The 12,868-nt window shown below is 42.6% G+C and overlaps 3 protein-coding genes across 4 annotated transcripts; 1 reads left to right on the top strand and 2 right to left on the bottom strand.

Moving 5' to 3' along the window:
* Positions 1–2,288: 2,288 nt before the first annotated feature.
* pcna (proliferating cell nuclear antigen) lies at positions 2,289–4,864 on the bottom strand. The gene is made up of 6 exons (XM_037259592.1): positions 4,413–4,864; positions 3,361–3,458; positions 3,217–3,284; positions 2,947–3,141; positions 2,724–2,847; positions 2,289–2,618 (listed from the first exon to the last, which is right to left on the bottom strand). The coding sequence occupies exons 1-6, from the start codon at positions 4,631–4,633 to the stop codon at positions 2,542–2,544; spliced, it is 783 nt and encodes a 260-aa protein (XP_037115487.1). The 5' UTR covers positions 4,634–4,864; the 3' UTR covers positions 2,289–2,541.
* Positions 4,865–5,233: 369 nt separating this feature from the next.
* Positions 5,234–9,440, bottom strand: zgc:152830 (uncharacterized protein LOC767682 homolog). The gene is made up of 16 exons (XM_037258864.1): positions 9,289–9,440; positions 8,714–8,755; positions 8,518–8,608; positions 8,077–8,225; positions 7,898–8,006; positions 7,599–7,726; positions 7,427–7,526; positions 7,148–7,223; positions 6,989–7,074; positions 6,789–6,893; positions 6,439–6,514; positions 6,225–6,343; positions 6,040–6,123; positions 5,898–5,955; positions 5,596–5,777; positions 5,234–5,521 (listed from the first exon to the last, which is right to left on the bottom strand). Exons 1-16 carry the CDS (start codon positions 9,297–9,299, stop codon positions 5,387–5,389), a joined length of 1,551 nt encoding a protein of 516 aa, XP_037114759.1. The 5' UTR covers positions 9,300–9,440; the 3' UTR covers positions 5,234–5,386.
* Positions 9,441–9,697: 257 nt separating this feature from the next.
* On the top strand, positions 9,698–12,460 carry fahd2a (fumarylacetoacetate hydrolase domain containing 2A). Of its 2 annotated transcripts, none has more exons than XM_037258866.1 (8): positions 9,698–9,872; positions 10,297–10,559; positions 10,636–10,852; positions 11,127–11,186; positions 11,249–11,411; positions 11,533–11,641; positions 12,019–12,106; positions 12,232–12,460. In XM_037258866.1, the coding sequence occupies exons 2-8, from the start codon at positions 10,297–10,299 to the stop codon at positions 12,292–12,294; spliced, it is 963 nt and encodes a 320-aa protein (XP_037114761.1). In that variant the 5' UTR covers positions 9,698–9,872; the 3' UTR covers positions 12,295–12,460. The 2 variants fall into 2 exon arrangements, with proteins under 2 accessions (XP_037114761.1, XP_037114760.1); XM_037258865.1 differs by having other exon boundaries at positions 9,698–9,983.
* Positions 12,461–12,868: the final 408 nt, after the last annotated feature.

Genomic DNA, 12,868 nt, shown 5'->3' with positions numbered 1-12,868 from the left:
TGGAGTTATTCTTTTGTGTGCCACTAGAGGGTGTCTGCATAAAACCGATTATGCCTGCACCACACTTTGAGAATCGCTGCGAGAACAAAGCCTAACCCGATCAGAGTGAGGAGAGACCATCTGCCTTGAACAGCTGCATTCCGAATGCAAGCAGGCTTTACTGTAGTGTCGTTATTAAGTCCGTAATGTTGGGATGAAGCACATCAGCTATTACAGAGCAAAACTCAATTATGATTGGGCTTCTTTTTCATTTTGCTTTCAGTCAGTAATTAAATTGAACCTTAATGTCAGTAGTTAATTAAACCTCTTAAAATGACTGCAGCGTTTTTGTTTTTTTTAAATCATTATCAGTGGAGTACTTACTGTACTTTGCCTCAGACTCTTCTTCCGATCACTCGGGATGTTCTGTTGTTGAAACCACACAAAGAAAAGGGAATATCTCAGGACACTGGAAGGGATTTAAACACTCTGGTATTAAGAATTAGGATATAGAAATGTCCATTTGGTATAAATAAATCCACCTCCCAAAAATAAAGCCTATTCCCCCCCTTCTTCCTGTAGGCTCATTTCAGTTGAGCCATTTTATCAGATGAATTTTCACATTTCTGAGTAAGGATTACGCTGGCAGACACTTTTAATCTGCTCGGTCACGTCAGCAATTTTTTTTGTGTTCTACGCTTTATTTTACTTTTAACCAGGCTGCTGTACTCAAAATAACTGCTGTAACTGTCTGGCTATGAGAAAAAACAAATTCTGCAATGCCAGCCAGTTGCAGTTTTAAACAATGCAAGCATAAAGGAGAACATACAAACTGATCTTGAGCTGACGTTTGAAACCTGAACGGCAGAACTTTGAGTAGGAGTGCTTTTCTGTAAACAGTAGTGGCAGTGAACTCAATGCAGCTTTTTTTTTCCCCAACAAGAGGCAGCTTCCCAAATGTAAAGAATAATTACATTTTCAAAATGAGTCATTGGACCACACACGGGAAGAGCGCTCGTTCCTCTGCTGCTTCTTGGAGAAGCTTTTTGTTTTGATGGGTTCAAATCAAGGTGGTTCCCTTGGCACCAATTAAGAAGATGGATGATCTCAGGGTGTAAGGTTATCTCATCATTGGAAGAGACATCAGACCTACCACAGCTGGGTCTGCAAACGTCACCAGGATGTTGGAAGGTGAATGACGGAATCTAGTAGGCGGCACGGCACAAATCCTTCGAAATAAATAAATACATGTCAATGTGTGACAAAAATAATAAATAAATACATATTGAAGTCATTGATATCACTTACCTCCAGGCTTGTGTTTCTCCACATCACACATTTAAAGTGCCATTAATAGTGTTGCCAGAACTGTAGAGGATGTGTGGTTTAAATGAATGCTAAAATACAGAATGTTGTTAGCACGCTTGGCTAAATTTGTGCCCATCATAATTGGCCTGCACTTTATGTTTCTGAAGTTAGCACATGAAAACCTTCACATCGTACAAACAAAAGAAGTATTTATGCAGCCAATACGCATTTAGCTAAGAAAATGTAATTTAATAATTTAAAAACAACCACAACCAGTGACCTTACGGGTTTGGTTCAATTAAACTGTAATACGATATTTAAAATGTAAATCTTGTTTCGTTATATTTTAAAATAAAGGCCCTAATATTATAATTTGAGTGTTAAAAAGATTAAAATGCAAACCGTGTTAGCATGCGAGGATAGCTTGGATGCCTAAATGATTAAAGTCATTGCTAGGTCCGTAGACTAGCATGTGTTCACACAAATTGACGCCACAGGAAGGGCAGATTCAATCCGAATGCCAGAACAGATTAAAATGCTTTGCGAAAAGATTAAAACTATCTGACCCCAAAAAAGATGACTTATTAGCAGATTTACTCGCTTGGATGTTTGATGAGCGACTTCCAGGACGATCGCGTAAATGTGTCTGCTTGCCTCGTAAAACTGAGTGATGTAATTTCTCTGAAACGGATTTCAAAAGCAATTTGTTGAAACTGAGAAAAGACGCTTGGTGGCGCATGTCGGCAAAAGATAAGAGCGACATCTGGTGGCCGAATGCACTCACTGACACCACTTTTTACAGCCTCCGTCATCGAGGCCATATTACCAATTTAGCAACTTTTCAGACAAAGTTGGCAACACATATCCCCACTAATCACATTCCAACAGTTAGCTAAATTTTAAACTCGTTTGGAAACTTTTAGCAACTACTGAAAAGCGACTGTGTAATCTGCATAAAGATAGTTATTTGCAGCTAAGATAAAACCAGCAAGAAGCTGGGAAAAAGTTGATCAATTTTATTTGGGATTTGGGTGGATGGCATGAAACCACAAAATATTTACAAATACGTATCTACAACAACAAACTGCAAGTGTGGATGCAAAAAGAGGCACAAAGAGACAACAAGACTCTCTGAGTGCTGACATCGCCACACAATCGGGAATGCATCACTCAATAAGTTTCCAAACGTTGACACTTAAGCGCATGCGCAGCACGACGTGCTTCTTCATCCTTCTTTGTTGACGTTCCGGCTACTCAAGAAGACTCTTCGTCGATCTTAGGCGCCAGGTAGTATTTGATGTGGCCCATGTCAGCAATCTTATATTCCACCACTGCACAAATGAAATCCCGGCCCGACAAAAAATGGATGTTAAGACAAGATGGAATACGGTACTCAGTGGTGCTTTTAGGAGATGTTATGTCGCCGTGTCGCTTACCGAGAGGAATGTCCGCTGACATGCTGAGGGTGACTGTCTTGGACAGGGGAGTGGCTTTGGTGAAGAAGTTCAAGTAGTTGAGAGCAAAGATGAGCTGAACTGGCTCATTCATCTCAATAGTCACCTAGATGACATTCAGAATAGTTACATGAAAGCATTTCTCTTTTTTTTTTTTTTTTTTTTTTTAAATCATTACTGTTTACTGAAATTTATTTAGACTCACCGCCTCCTCCTCCTTGTCCACATTGCTTGTCTGGGACATCTTGATGTTTCCCGTGCCCAGCTCTCCACTAGCAGAGAACTTGACGCCATCCTTGGCGCAGGAGATCATGACGGCGTCTCCAATCTGCGAGAGATCCCGGCAGATGCGGGCGAACTCCCCTGATGGCATCTTGATCACACAGCTGTACTCCTGCTCCTGTGAACGAGAGAAGGTCGGAAATCGTTGCATCGCCAAGCCGCGACAAGACCCAAAACCTTAATTGGACCTTACTGGAATTCCCAGCTGCTCCACATCGAGGTCCATCAACTTCATCTCATAATCTGACACCTTCTCCTGGTCTGAAAAATAAAAGCAATGTTAAAGAAAACGCAAACAAGAATAGCACAGAGTAGACTGGATTGTCCGTCAACTTACTGATGGTCTCGAAGACAAGCGCGAGTGTGTCTGCGTTGTCGTCCGCTCGAACGGTGATGATGTCTTCATTTCCGGCGCACTTCAGGATCTTGGACATACTGGAAATTGAAAAAAAAGAACAAATTGAGTATGTCAACTAAATCATGTCTACAATCATTTTAAGGGACATTTTATGCAACTTACGGTTTAAAATAAACTATGCTAATGAATGTTGTTATCAACCTATATTACTTTGACTAGACAGGTTACGTTGGAGGTCATTTGTAAATATTTTGATTTTGTTAAATATATCTACAAACAACCCACTTTGAAATAATTTTGCCACTTATGTCTGTGTAAATTTTTAGTCATTCAAAATAACAGCAATCATTTTGTTGATGGTTTTGTTAATTATTCTTATTTTTCTAATAAAGCTATATTTTATTAATAAAAAAAAATCACGAACATTTTAAAGAATGAATCGCGATCATTACAGTAATACCCACCACCGCGCCTTGTCCATCCTATGCAAATGAGGCCTGACGTCAGGGTGACTCGCTCCCGGAAGTGAAAATTCCCGGGTTCAAGAAATATTCCCGCCAAGTCTCAAATTGGCGCTCAAGTCAGGTCGGCACCCAATGACGAGTTCGGTGAACGAACATTGATAATGCGAAAGACTCGAGAGGCTTTGTACCTTAATAACATTCTTACGACACGCCTAAGTCGTTTCTATTACGCATATTGAAGGCTGTTACAGGCAACTCTATTTGGAGGAACATGCCCGGGCATCTCCGCCATGATGGCTACCTTTCTTCTTGCCCCTATTCGAACTTTCTTTGAGCACCACAATGAGACAACAAAGTCGCAATACGGACAGTGTTGACATGAAGATTGAAGCACTTCTGAGTCATGCGGAATGTTACTTAAGTTAACCAACCGACAGACACTTGTTTAAAGCTGCGATCCGAAGTTAGCCTCACGTAACAAATAAGTTAGAAATTGGCCACCACTTCTAGGATTTAATGGCGGCTAACACTCGTTCTGAATAAATTCAAAAATGTTATTTGGCTGACCTGCCCAGGTTGACTCCCATGGCGAGGTTTCTGTCGCAGCGGTACGAGTCGAAGCCGTCACTGCGGAGGGTAAGCTGCACCAGGGAGACGTGAGAGGAGTCCATGCTCTGCAGCGAGATGCCGGACGAGCTGACATCCCAGCACGCCTCAGTGATCAGATCTTTCAAGGCCTCCAGCACCTTCTTCAAGATGGATCCCTGGACCAAGCGAGCCTCAAACATACTTGCTGTTGTGTTTGCTGAAAAGTTGGAATGGATAAAGACGGAGCAGTCGGAGTTACTTCCTCGAAGTAGGGGGTAGGTATTAATAAAGGCCGAGATTTGGAATTAGGACCAAGAAATAGGAGCCTTAGGTTAAGTCTTTGTCCCTGGTTAATCAAAAGAAGTACAATGTCACGACTAGGCGGAGGATTTGAAGCGTTTACGCGCGCCACAGCTATGTTATAATGGTATGGCGCCGCAACGTCATTTCCGCTACCGGTGTAGACTGCGCCTCTTCCACCAGGAAATCGGGTCTTAAAGGCGGCCATTTTGAAGAGGTCAACCCATCGAATCCCGACCTTAAGAGTTAATACGCGTATTTCACGTTCTAAAATTCTAAGGGTAAACCAACAATCAAAAACATCACAGAAAGAGAGATGTTCTCATCTCAGTTAATTCACAAAAGTAGTCATTTTCACAGTGGGTGCCGTTTATTTCCCTCGGTGTTGGACGTTGACAAATGACGTTTACGTGCATTACCGCCGTCTACTGGTAAGGAGGATGGTTCTAGTACTAAGTCGAGCCGTTTCTTGAAGCCAGAAGAAAATGGATTCCAAAAGATTAAATGCCCAATGTATATTTATTGACCAATGAAAAAAGCTTGGCATAAAGCCACACTTTTACGATTACGACCTTTTTCATACTGCTTTTTCTCCTCTCTGTGTAGTTTTGTGCCACTTGAGGCCAATCGTATTTCAAACTGGGTCGGACCGCTTAGAGGTCGGACAGGAAGTAGTTGGTTGCCATGGCGAGGATGGGCGCTCCCGTTGGCACACCAGGGAAGGGACCGCTGGAGCCAGCGATGTCGATGTGGGAGTATGGCAGAGGCGCCTCAGAATCCACACCATGCTGCATCAAAGTAAAGGTCATTTTAAATCTTTGGAGACAATGCAGCAAGTGAGTCATTTCTCCTTGTGACCCACCTTGTGCAGGCCCGACGCCATGATGAGGAAAGCCGCTGGAGTCTGATGTCCTCGAGGGGTCGCAGAAGATGGCAAGTTGTTGCACTGGAGAATATCCTCGTACTCGGATTTACCCTTATGAAACTCGTAGTCCTCCCTCCTGATGCTGGACACTTCGAAGAGGTCGCCCAGCACCTCTCCAGCTGCATGACGATAAAGGCAAGAACACAAATTTAAATTATTTGTTGATTAAAAAAAATCTAGTTTTAAATCTTTGATTGGATAATCCCTGTAGTGTTGCAGCCATAGAATTAATTTTTCACCTTTTTGCCACTGAGCTGCATTTCCGGTGCGATGGGCGGGTCCGTTGTCCATGATTATCTGCAGAGAAATTCATAGCAGAAAAACTCAACGAGAATATCACACTACCATCCATTGTCATCCAGTGATGGAGTCAGCTCTCACAGAATAGTTGGGTCCCATGGCTCTGATAGCATGGCCGGTCAGAGTCGCAATTGTGAACAGCTGCGGGGAAGTCTCGTGCACAGCCTGTGTAAAAATAATGCAAATAGCATCAAAATCATGTTCAAGAAAAATCCTCAAATGCAGCCTGATGATTGGTATGCGTGTCCCCTAAAACCTGAGCTGACCTTCTCTTTCATCTCACAAAGCAGGTCAACCATCACCATGCGTCCCTCGGCATCCGTGTTGCCGACTCTGACTCGGCGTCCAGCACGAGAGACCACCAGCTCGTCCGCCACGTAGCAGTCTGAAGCGCAAAGGTACAGTACATTCAAATGTGCCACTACCAAGCTTTTTTTTCTCCTTTACTTAGATTCAGCACTATCATAAAATGTCACTGACCTGAACCCACACTGTTGCGCACCATAGCCATGGAACCAACAACCTTCAAGTTTTTGGGCTTCAGCTTTGCCAAAATCTAAAATGGGAAACTATTAGTGGCATTCAGCATGTACAGTTCTCCCCCTGCCTATTTGCGGTTTTACATTTCAAAGGGTAAGGTAACAAGAATAAACGTGGTGGAAATTCAGGATTTCATTTTCAGTTCAAGTCAGTGGTAGTCACTCAATATCTGGCGCTTATTGATTACCAACATTCGTGGCTGTGTTCAGTTCACCCTATGGATAGAAACTTGGTGCAATCCCGTGAGGATTACACACAGTCACTTGTGACAGACTGTCAGTGCAACTCACCTGGAAGAAGCCGGCAACAGCAGCAGCACCACACTTGTCTCTGTGCATCCCTGCCATGAAGCCGCCAGCCTTGATGTCTGCTCCGCCCGTGTCATACGTGATGCCCTGTATGCCAATTAACACAAATCCTGCTTTTAGCAGATGTAAAAAAAAAAAAAAATGTTTTCAAACTGCGTGGGCATAGCATCTTCTCCTCTCACCTTGCCCACCAGCATGAGCGTCTTCTGGATAGGACCCTCGCCACAGTACTGCAACTTAATGACTCTGGCCTGGTGACGTGGTACACCTGTACAAAAGAGGGGAACGTGAATGGGGGCGCTAGCAAGGAGCATGCTCGCAACAAGACGTGCGGCTCTTACTGTTGGCACAGCGGTTGACAGCAGCCAGGCAGGGGTACTCCCTCTCCAGAAATCTTACATCACTTATCACTTCTACCTAAAGGAAACACACATGTTCACATCACATCAGGGTTTTCAAACCTTCAGTGCCTATTTTGTTTTAGAAATACATCATAGCAAGTATTGTCAGAAAAATGAAGCGGTGGTTGTGGAAAAGCAATTCATTTTTCGGCCTGTCACAGTCAATAGATATGAACAAAGGAACGCAGAGCAAACAGGATTAGTCCTTGTCTTAACTACCTGCACCGGGCTGTTCTTGAAGAGTTCCACAACGTACTCGGCCACGCGAGGAGCAGCCATTCGCTCAGGATCCGAGCCGCCGATGTCGCGGCATGCCAGCCTAAGAAACGAGAATTTTGTATCAAGGATTGAATGGCACAATTATGAGAATAAGGAACTCATTTGACTGTACCGTCCACTTTCCAGACCGCCAACCAGATCCACCAGGCTTTGTCCCTGGTTTGCCTGAGGCACCCAGAGACCCAGCACGCACGCCTTGTGGTTGGACGATTTGATCTTCGCCTCCCTCACTTCTAGTGGCTATTATAGGAAAAACACACAGTGAGCATCATTTAGAGTACGCATGTAACTCCCACAAATGCCAAGTTAATATTACATAAAGTTATGCTCCAGAGTTTACACACCCCATAGAATTTACGCACCAAAAAAAAGGGTCAAGTCAATCCAAACCAAGTAATGTGTTCATTTTACCATGTAGAGCGCATGAAGAGCCCCAAGGGCAGCCACCAGCGTGCTGTTCTTATAGTCCTTGTGTTGAGGGCACACCAGCAGGGGGCGTTGCATTCCTGCTTTCAATGCCCTGAAATGACAAGTGTGAGAAATGAAGGGAAAATAAAACTAGGGATCTTCCTGCCATGTAGTATACCAACCGCTTCATAGCATTGACAGCCGCGTCGCTGAAGCGTCTGACATCATCGTAGTCACGGTTGACGGGACCGGTAGCGGAAAACACCAATCGGTTGCCAGGGAGACCGGGGACCTTCAGGACTACCACCTCTTCCCCCAGACCTCTGTCCACCTGTTATGTGATTTCATCACCGTTGAAGCTTCAGTCGTAAACCAACTTTGTGTTTATTAATAAAGAGGCTGTCGAATCTGCAACTTCTTTATTGTCAAAGTGCATTTTGTCTAACATAAGTGGCAAGGACTTGGTCAGTGAATATATTAATTTGCCTTGAAAGTTCTACTTTAAAAGGGCAGTAATTCACAAAACCTTCCAAATTTTTGTTAGACATTTAGACTTAATATATCGCAGTGGTGCATTTGGGCATTTCTTCTTTTGTGGATGGGTCATCACCTAGTGGACTTACAGTGTTGTAGTCCTGCAGGGGGGCTTTCAGACATTCAAGTGTGGAGGGCAAATAATCATGGCTCTGCGCTATCAAAACGACGCCATCAAATCTGAAAGTGCAAAAAATATATATAACCAACAAAATGTCTGCACAGGATATGCAAGCCATCGACAACAACAAAAAGAGGATGTGTTCCCTTTCTTCTGGTACTCACTTCTGGTCCTTGAGGTCAGTCGTCCACTCAATGGGCTGCACACTAGCAGAAAGAATTTTTTTTAAAAAGTTGGTTTTTTTTGTTAAACTTGGACAACTTTAGTATGAGAACATAAGATCTGAAGATGCCAGACATCAGTGCAAGTTCATGATAAGGAATAATCACAGTAAGGGAGACCTTTGATCATTCAGTGCTTATCTCTAAACCTCCATTCTGCCTTGATGTGCACTTTTTTTTTTTTTTTTTTTAAAAGAGCCAACTTCACAAAATATGTTTGTCAGGCAGACCTTGAGGACCAAAATACTCAAGAGTCATGCACGACATAATAGCTGAATAAATTCAAATTAAGACGTAGAGATTTAATTACCTGATCAAATAAATATCAATACAAGCTCAAATCACAGATGGATTATGATTCTCTTCAATGAAATGCTATGTAGTAGTCCACTGTCAAAATAAAAAGTACCAGCTAAACAAACATTTAAACGGGTTTCGAGTTCTAAATTTAACTTGGTAGTTTGGTTAGCTCTCAGTCGCAATCTCGTTATGGGGTCAGTGGTAAGATTCCGTTTTACCTGGTGCACATCGTGTTGGTCGTCCTGCTTCGTCTACGACCGAGAAGTTGAAAGAGAAAACGAAATGACTGAATGACTGCTGATCGGCGGTGACAACGGGGTTTACCATTTGGTCACATGATCTGAGCACTCGTTGCCTTCACATGTATTGAAAAAAATCGGAATGTCCTCATTGTGTTTATACGTAGCGATTATATTTAAAAATTTAGCATCATACTATCGAGCTTGTACGTTAAATATAAACGCGATATAATCAATGTTATTTTAAAATAATGCTATTTGACGATAAATACATTTTTCAGAAGGTTTATTTGGATGATTATGAAAATTTCGGTTAGCTTAAAATAGTTTTCTGTTGCCTGATGGGAATTGTAGTTTTGATCAAACAAAGCATTAGACGACAGCTTTTTTTTTTTTTAAATCAACAAATCTTTGATTCTTTGGACAATTACGATTGTTGCCATGAATCTGTATATTAATTTGACATTTTTTCCAGAAACAATAGTTGGCGAGAGACGAATGAATAGAAATATGAGAAGCTAAGCGGAAGTTGTGAAGGTAGAGCTTTGTGCGTACGACAAGAGGTTAGTATTAACCAGAGACTGTGCAAAGGGCATTACATGGTTGAATGACGCTTTTGCATATTAACTTTATGAAATGAAGTGAGAGTAGATCAGACACCGCTCGGGCTTCAGGTAAGCAACATAGCTATGAGGTTGCTTTTTATTTTATTTTTTAAGAGTGGAATGGGGGGCGTTACTGAGTTTGAGCTGCATTAAAAAAAATGCAATTCTGGTTGAGTTTTCCACTTATCAGGCTTAATGTAATCATCATCTTCCCTCTTCTTAAACGCCGTTGCTTGAGAACATGCCAAGCTATATTTGCTGAGTGCAAATGTACACAAGCCACAGGGAATGATTAAACAACCAAATGAACCTTTACTGCAACTCTAACCTTATGCAAATTCAATTTTACCAACAACAGTTGCACTTCTTTTGTTACCAACAGATGAGGGCTCTTCTTGGCTCCTTGCGCAACCTCAGTTTTCTCTCTCGGAGTTACTCAGTGACCCCGCAGCGACGGGGTCTGTGTAACGCACCCATGCGTCTAGTGCAGTTTCATCACCACGGTGATGGAGAAGGAGTCAGAGTTGGGGTGGAGCAGGACATAGGCCTCGATGTGGTGGACCTCAGGGCGTTTGACCCCTCCATGCCTTCCACTCTGAAAGAGCTTCTGGAGATGGGAGATAAAGGCCTGGATTGTGCATGGAGGTATCGTTAGTGTATGGACTTCTGTACATAATATTCCTGTTCGTTAAACATGACAATTTCTTCATCCTCACCTCAGGGCACTGTCTTCTGGCCAGTGTGTGCTAAAGCGCTCGGACATCAGGCTGTCGTCTCCCATTTTAGCCCCGGAGAAGGTGGTTTGTGTGGGTCTAAACTACCGTGACCATTGCCTGGAACAGAATGCCCCCATCCCAAAAGAGCCCATCATCTTCAGCAAGTTTCCCAATGCAATCACGGGCCCATATGATGACATTTTTCTTCCTTCCGAGAGCCAGGTGAGTTCCAAGAGGCCAGAACAACTGATAGTAAAAGGGAAATAAATTCATGTTGGTTAGAAAAATCACAAATTCTGTCACTGCCATGATCCACTGAGTGACATTTTAGCCTTATTTGGATATTATAGCCACCAAGCTAAGACTTAAGCATGTTTTTGGACTGGATCTGGACCAAGAGTACAATATTATCCAGTGTAGGCCATCATACTTGTTAGGATAAGTGCCTAGAACTGATAAACAACATCCTGACCTTGCTTTATCTTCTGGTGTAAAGGAGGTGGACTGGGAAGTGGAGCTGGCTTTTGTGATTGGACGGCGAGGGAAGCACATCAAGGTGAGCGTCACTGCATGGTTGCCACGCAACAGACTTCTGACATGTGCCGCCACGCTGTTCAGGAAGAAGAGGCCCTTTCCTACGTGGCGGGCTTCATGGTGGCCAATGACGTCAGCGCGCGTGACTGGCAGATGAAGCGGAATGGAAAGCAGTGGCTGCTCGGAAAGACGTTTGAAAGCTTTTGTCCGCTCGGCCCCGCATTAGTGACCACAGATGCTGTGCGAGGTGAAGCTTTCCTCTGTTTAGCCATATCTACCGGTTGCCATGGCAAAGACAAACTTGCTCAGTTTTGAGGGTATCTGCAAAAAGTACATCAATACTAACTCCAAAATGACATGACCTCCAGATCCTCACAACTTGGGAATTCGTTGCCTGGTCAATGGGGAAAACGTTCAGAGCAGCAACACCAATCAGATGATCTTCAAGACTGAGGCGCTGATCTCCTGGGTTTCAAAGTAAGACTGTTGTTCCATCTTCTAAAAAAAAAACACTGTGCATACAACAAACAAAAATCATGAAAAGGTCTGGCTAACATTTTAAGAACAGACGAAAATGTCTGTCAAAATGGGAACGCTCTAAGAGTGGGAGATGTTTTCACCGTTATGGGATAGGACAGGACTTCTTTTTTTTTTTAATTAATATTTTGAAACTATGGTCCGAACAGGAGTGAAAATCCACTCCGGTATCACTGTCTGTGTTTTTGCATATGTACAAATCAAGTTTCATAATTCTGCTAGATCAAAGGAAATTCATATTAATATTGACCTACAAGCTACTCACAGTTTGAGGCATGATAGTAGTTTAACTTGTCTGCTTTCTTCCTCCTTTTCAGGTTTGTGACATTAACTCCCGGAGACGTGTTCCTGACAGGCACCCCTCCTGGCGTAGGGGTGTTCAGAAAGCCGCCCGTCTTCCTTAAGGTTATTTACTTTGTCAAACTGCTCAAAGAAAGTGGTTGGGGGTTGCATGTTGCTGCACACAAGTAACATTTTCAAACCATAATGAGACATGAGTGGTGTTCGAACTGAATGCTTCTGTCTTTCAGAAAGGAGATGTTGTGGAGTGCCAAATAGACCTGTTGGGATCCATCGTCAACAGAGTGGTTTGAACTGAGAGACAAACTGTGTGGTAAAAAATCATGACTAACTGTTGGAATTGCTTATTTCTCGATGGAAGCAAATTGTTTGATATACGGTATGGCTTCATGTGGCATTTAGAAAAAAATGGCAGTAAGCACATAGAAAATAAACTTATTCCAAAATGCGAATTCAGTATTAAGGTTAAATGTGATCTGTGGTCAAATTGATGTGGTTGAAAATTATAATAGATATTTCTTAGTGTGGGAGTATTAATGCTGTATTTATATTGTAGAATAGTTGTAGAATTTCCAGAGCATAAAAGTCACTTTCTTTTCCAAAGTGGCCAAATTATTTATGCATATATATGTGAGAATACACCGCACCCGGGTCACAGCTATATTGTATATCTAGACTGAACAGTACATGCAGCTCAACACTGGAGGGCAGTAGAGTTTCATATTGGATTTGTAACTTTTGAATCGTATCTTTGCAAATTAGAGATGATGCTGCCAGAGGCAGATTCCATTGTTGTTGTTTTTTTGTTGCTCACTCATGAGGTATAATTCGTGACAAGGACACCACTTTGAATTAATAATGGCCTCG

The sequence above is a fragment of the Syngnathus acus genome, chromosome 9 (genome assembly GCF_901709675.1).
Source record: "Syngnathus acus chromosome 9, fSynAcu1.2, whole genome shotgun sequence".
In the NCBI taxonomy this organism is placed as follows: Eukaryota; Metazoa; Chordata; class Actinopteri; order Syngnathiformes; family Syngnathidae; genus Syngnathus; species Syngnathus acus.
The sequence above is the reverse complement of the archived record's forward strand: the minus strand, read 5'-3'. Positions and strand labels throughout refer to the sequence as shown.

Excerpts from the sequence above, each read along its gene's own strand:
- fahd2a (XM_037258866.1), top strand. The coding sequence starts at position 10,297 with ATGAGGGCTCTTCTTGGCTCCTTGCGCAACCTCAGTTTTCTCTCTCGG. Across the intron at positions 10,853-11,126 it reads TTCTTCCTTCCGAGAGCCAG|GAGGTGGACTGGGAAGTGGA; the intron begins GTGAGTTCCAAG and ends TCTGGTGTAAAG. Across the intron at positions 11,187-11,248 it reads GGCGAGGGAAGCACATCAAG|GAAGAAGAGGCCCTTTCCTA; the intron begins GTGAGCGTCACT and ends CACGCTGTTCAG.
- pcna (XM_037259592.1), bottom strand. The coding sequence starts at position 4,633 with ATGTTTGAGGCTCGCTTGGTCCAGGGATCCATCTTGAAGAAGGTGCTG. Across the intron at positions 3,459-4,412 it reads ATGGGAGTCAACCTGGGCAG|TATGTCCAAGATCCTGAAGT; the intron begins GTCAGCCAAATA and ends TTCAATTTCCAG. Across the intron at positions 2,619-2,723 it reads GTCAGCGGACATTCCTCTCG|TGGTGGAATATAAGATTGCT; the intron begins GTAAGCGACACG and ends TCATTTGTGCAG.
- zgc:152830 (XM_037258864.1), bottom strand. Across the intron at positions 7,527-7,598 it reads GGCGGTCTGGAAAGTGGACG|GCTGGCATGCCGCGACATCG; the intron begins GTACAGTCAAAT and ends CTCGTTTCTTAG. Across the intron at positions 5,956-6,039 it reads CCATGGGACCCAACTATTCT|ATAATCATGGACAACGGACC; the intron begins GTGAGAGCTGAC and ends ATTTCTCTGCAG.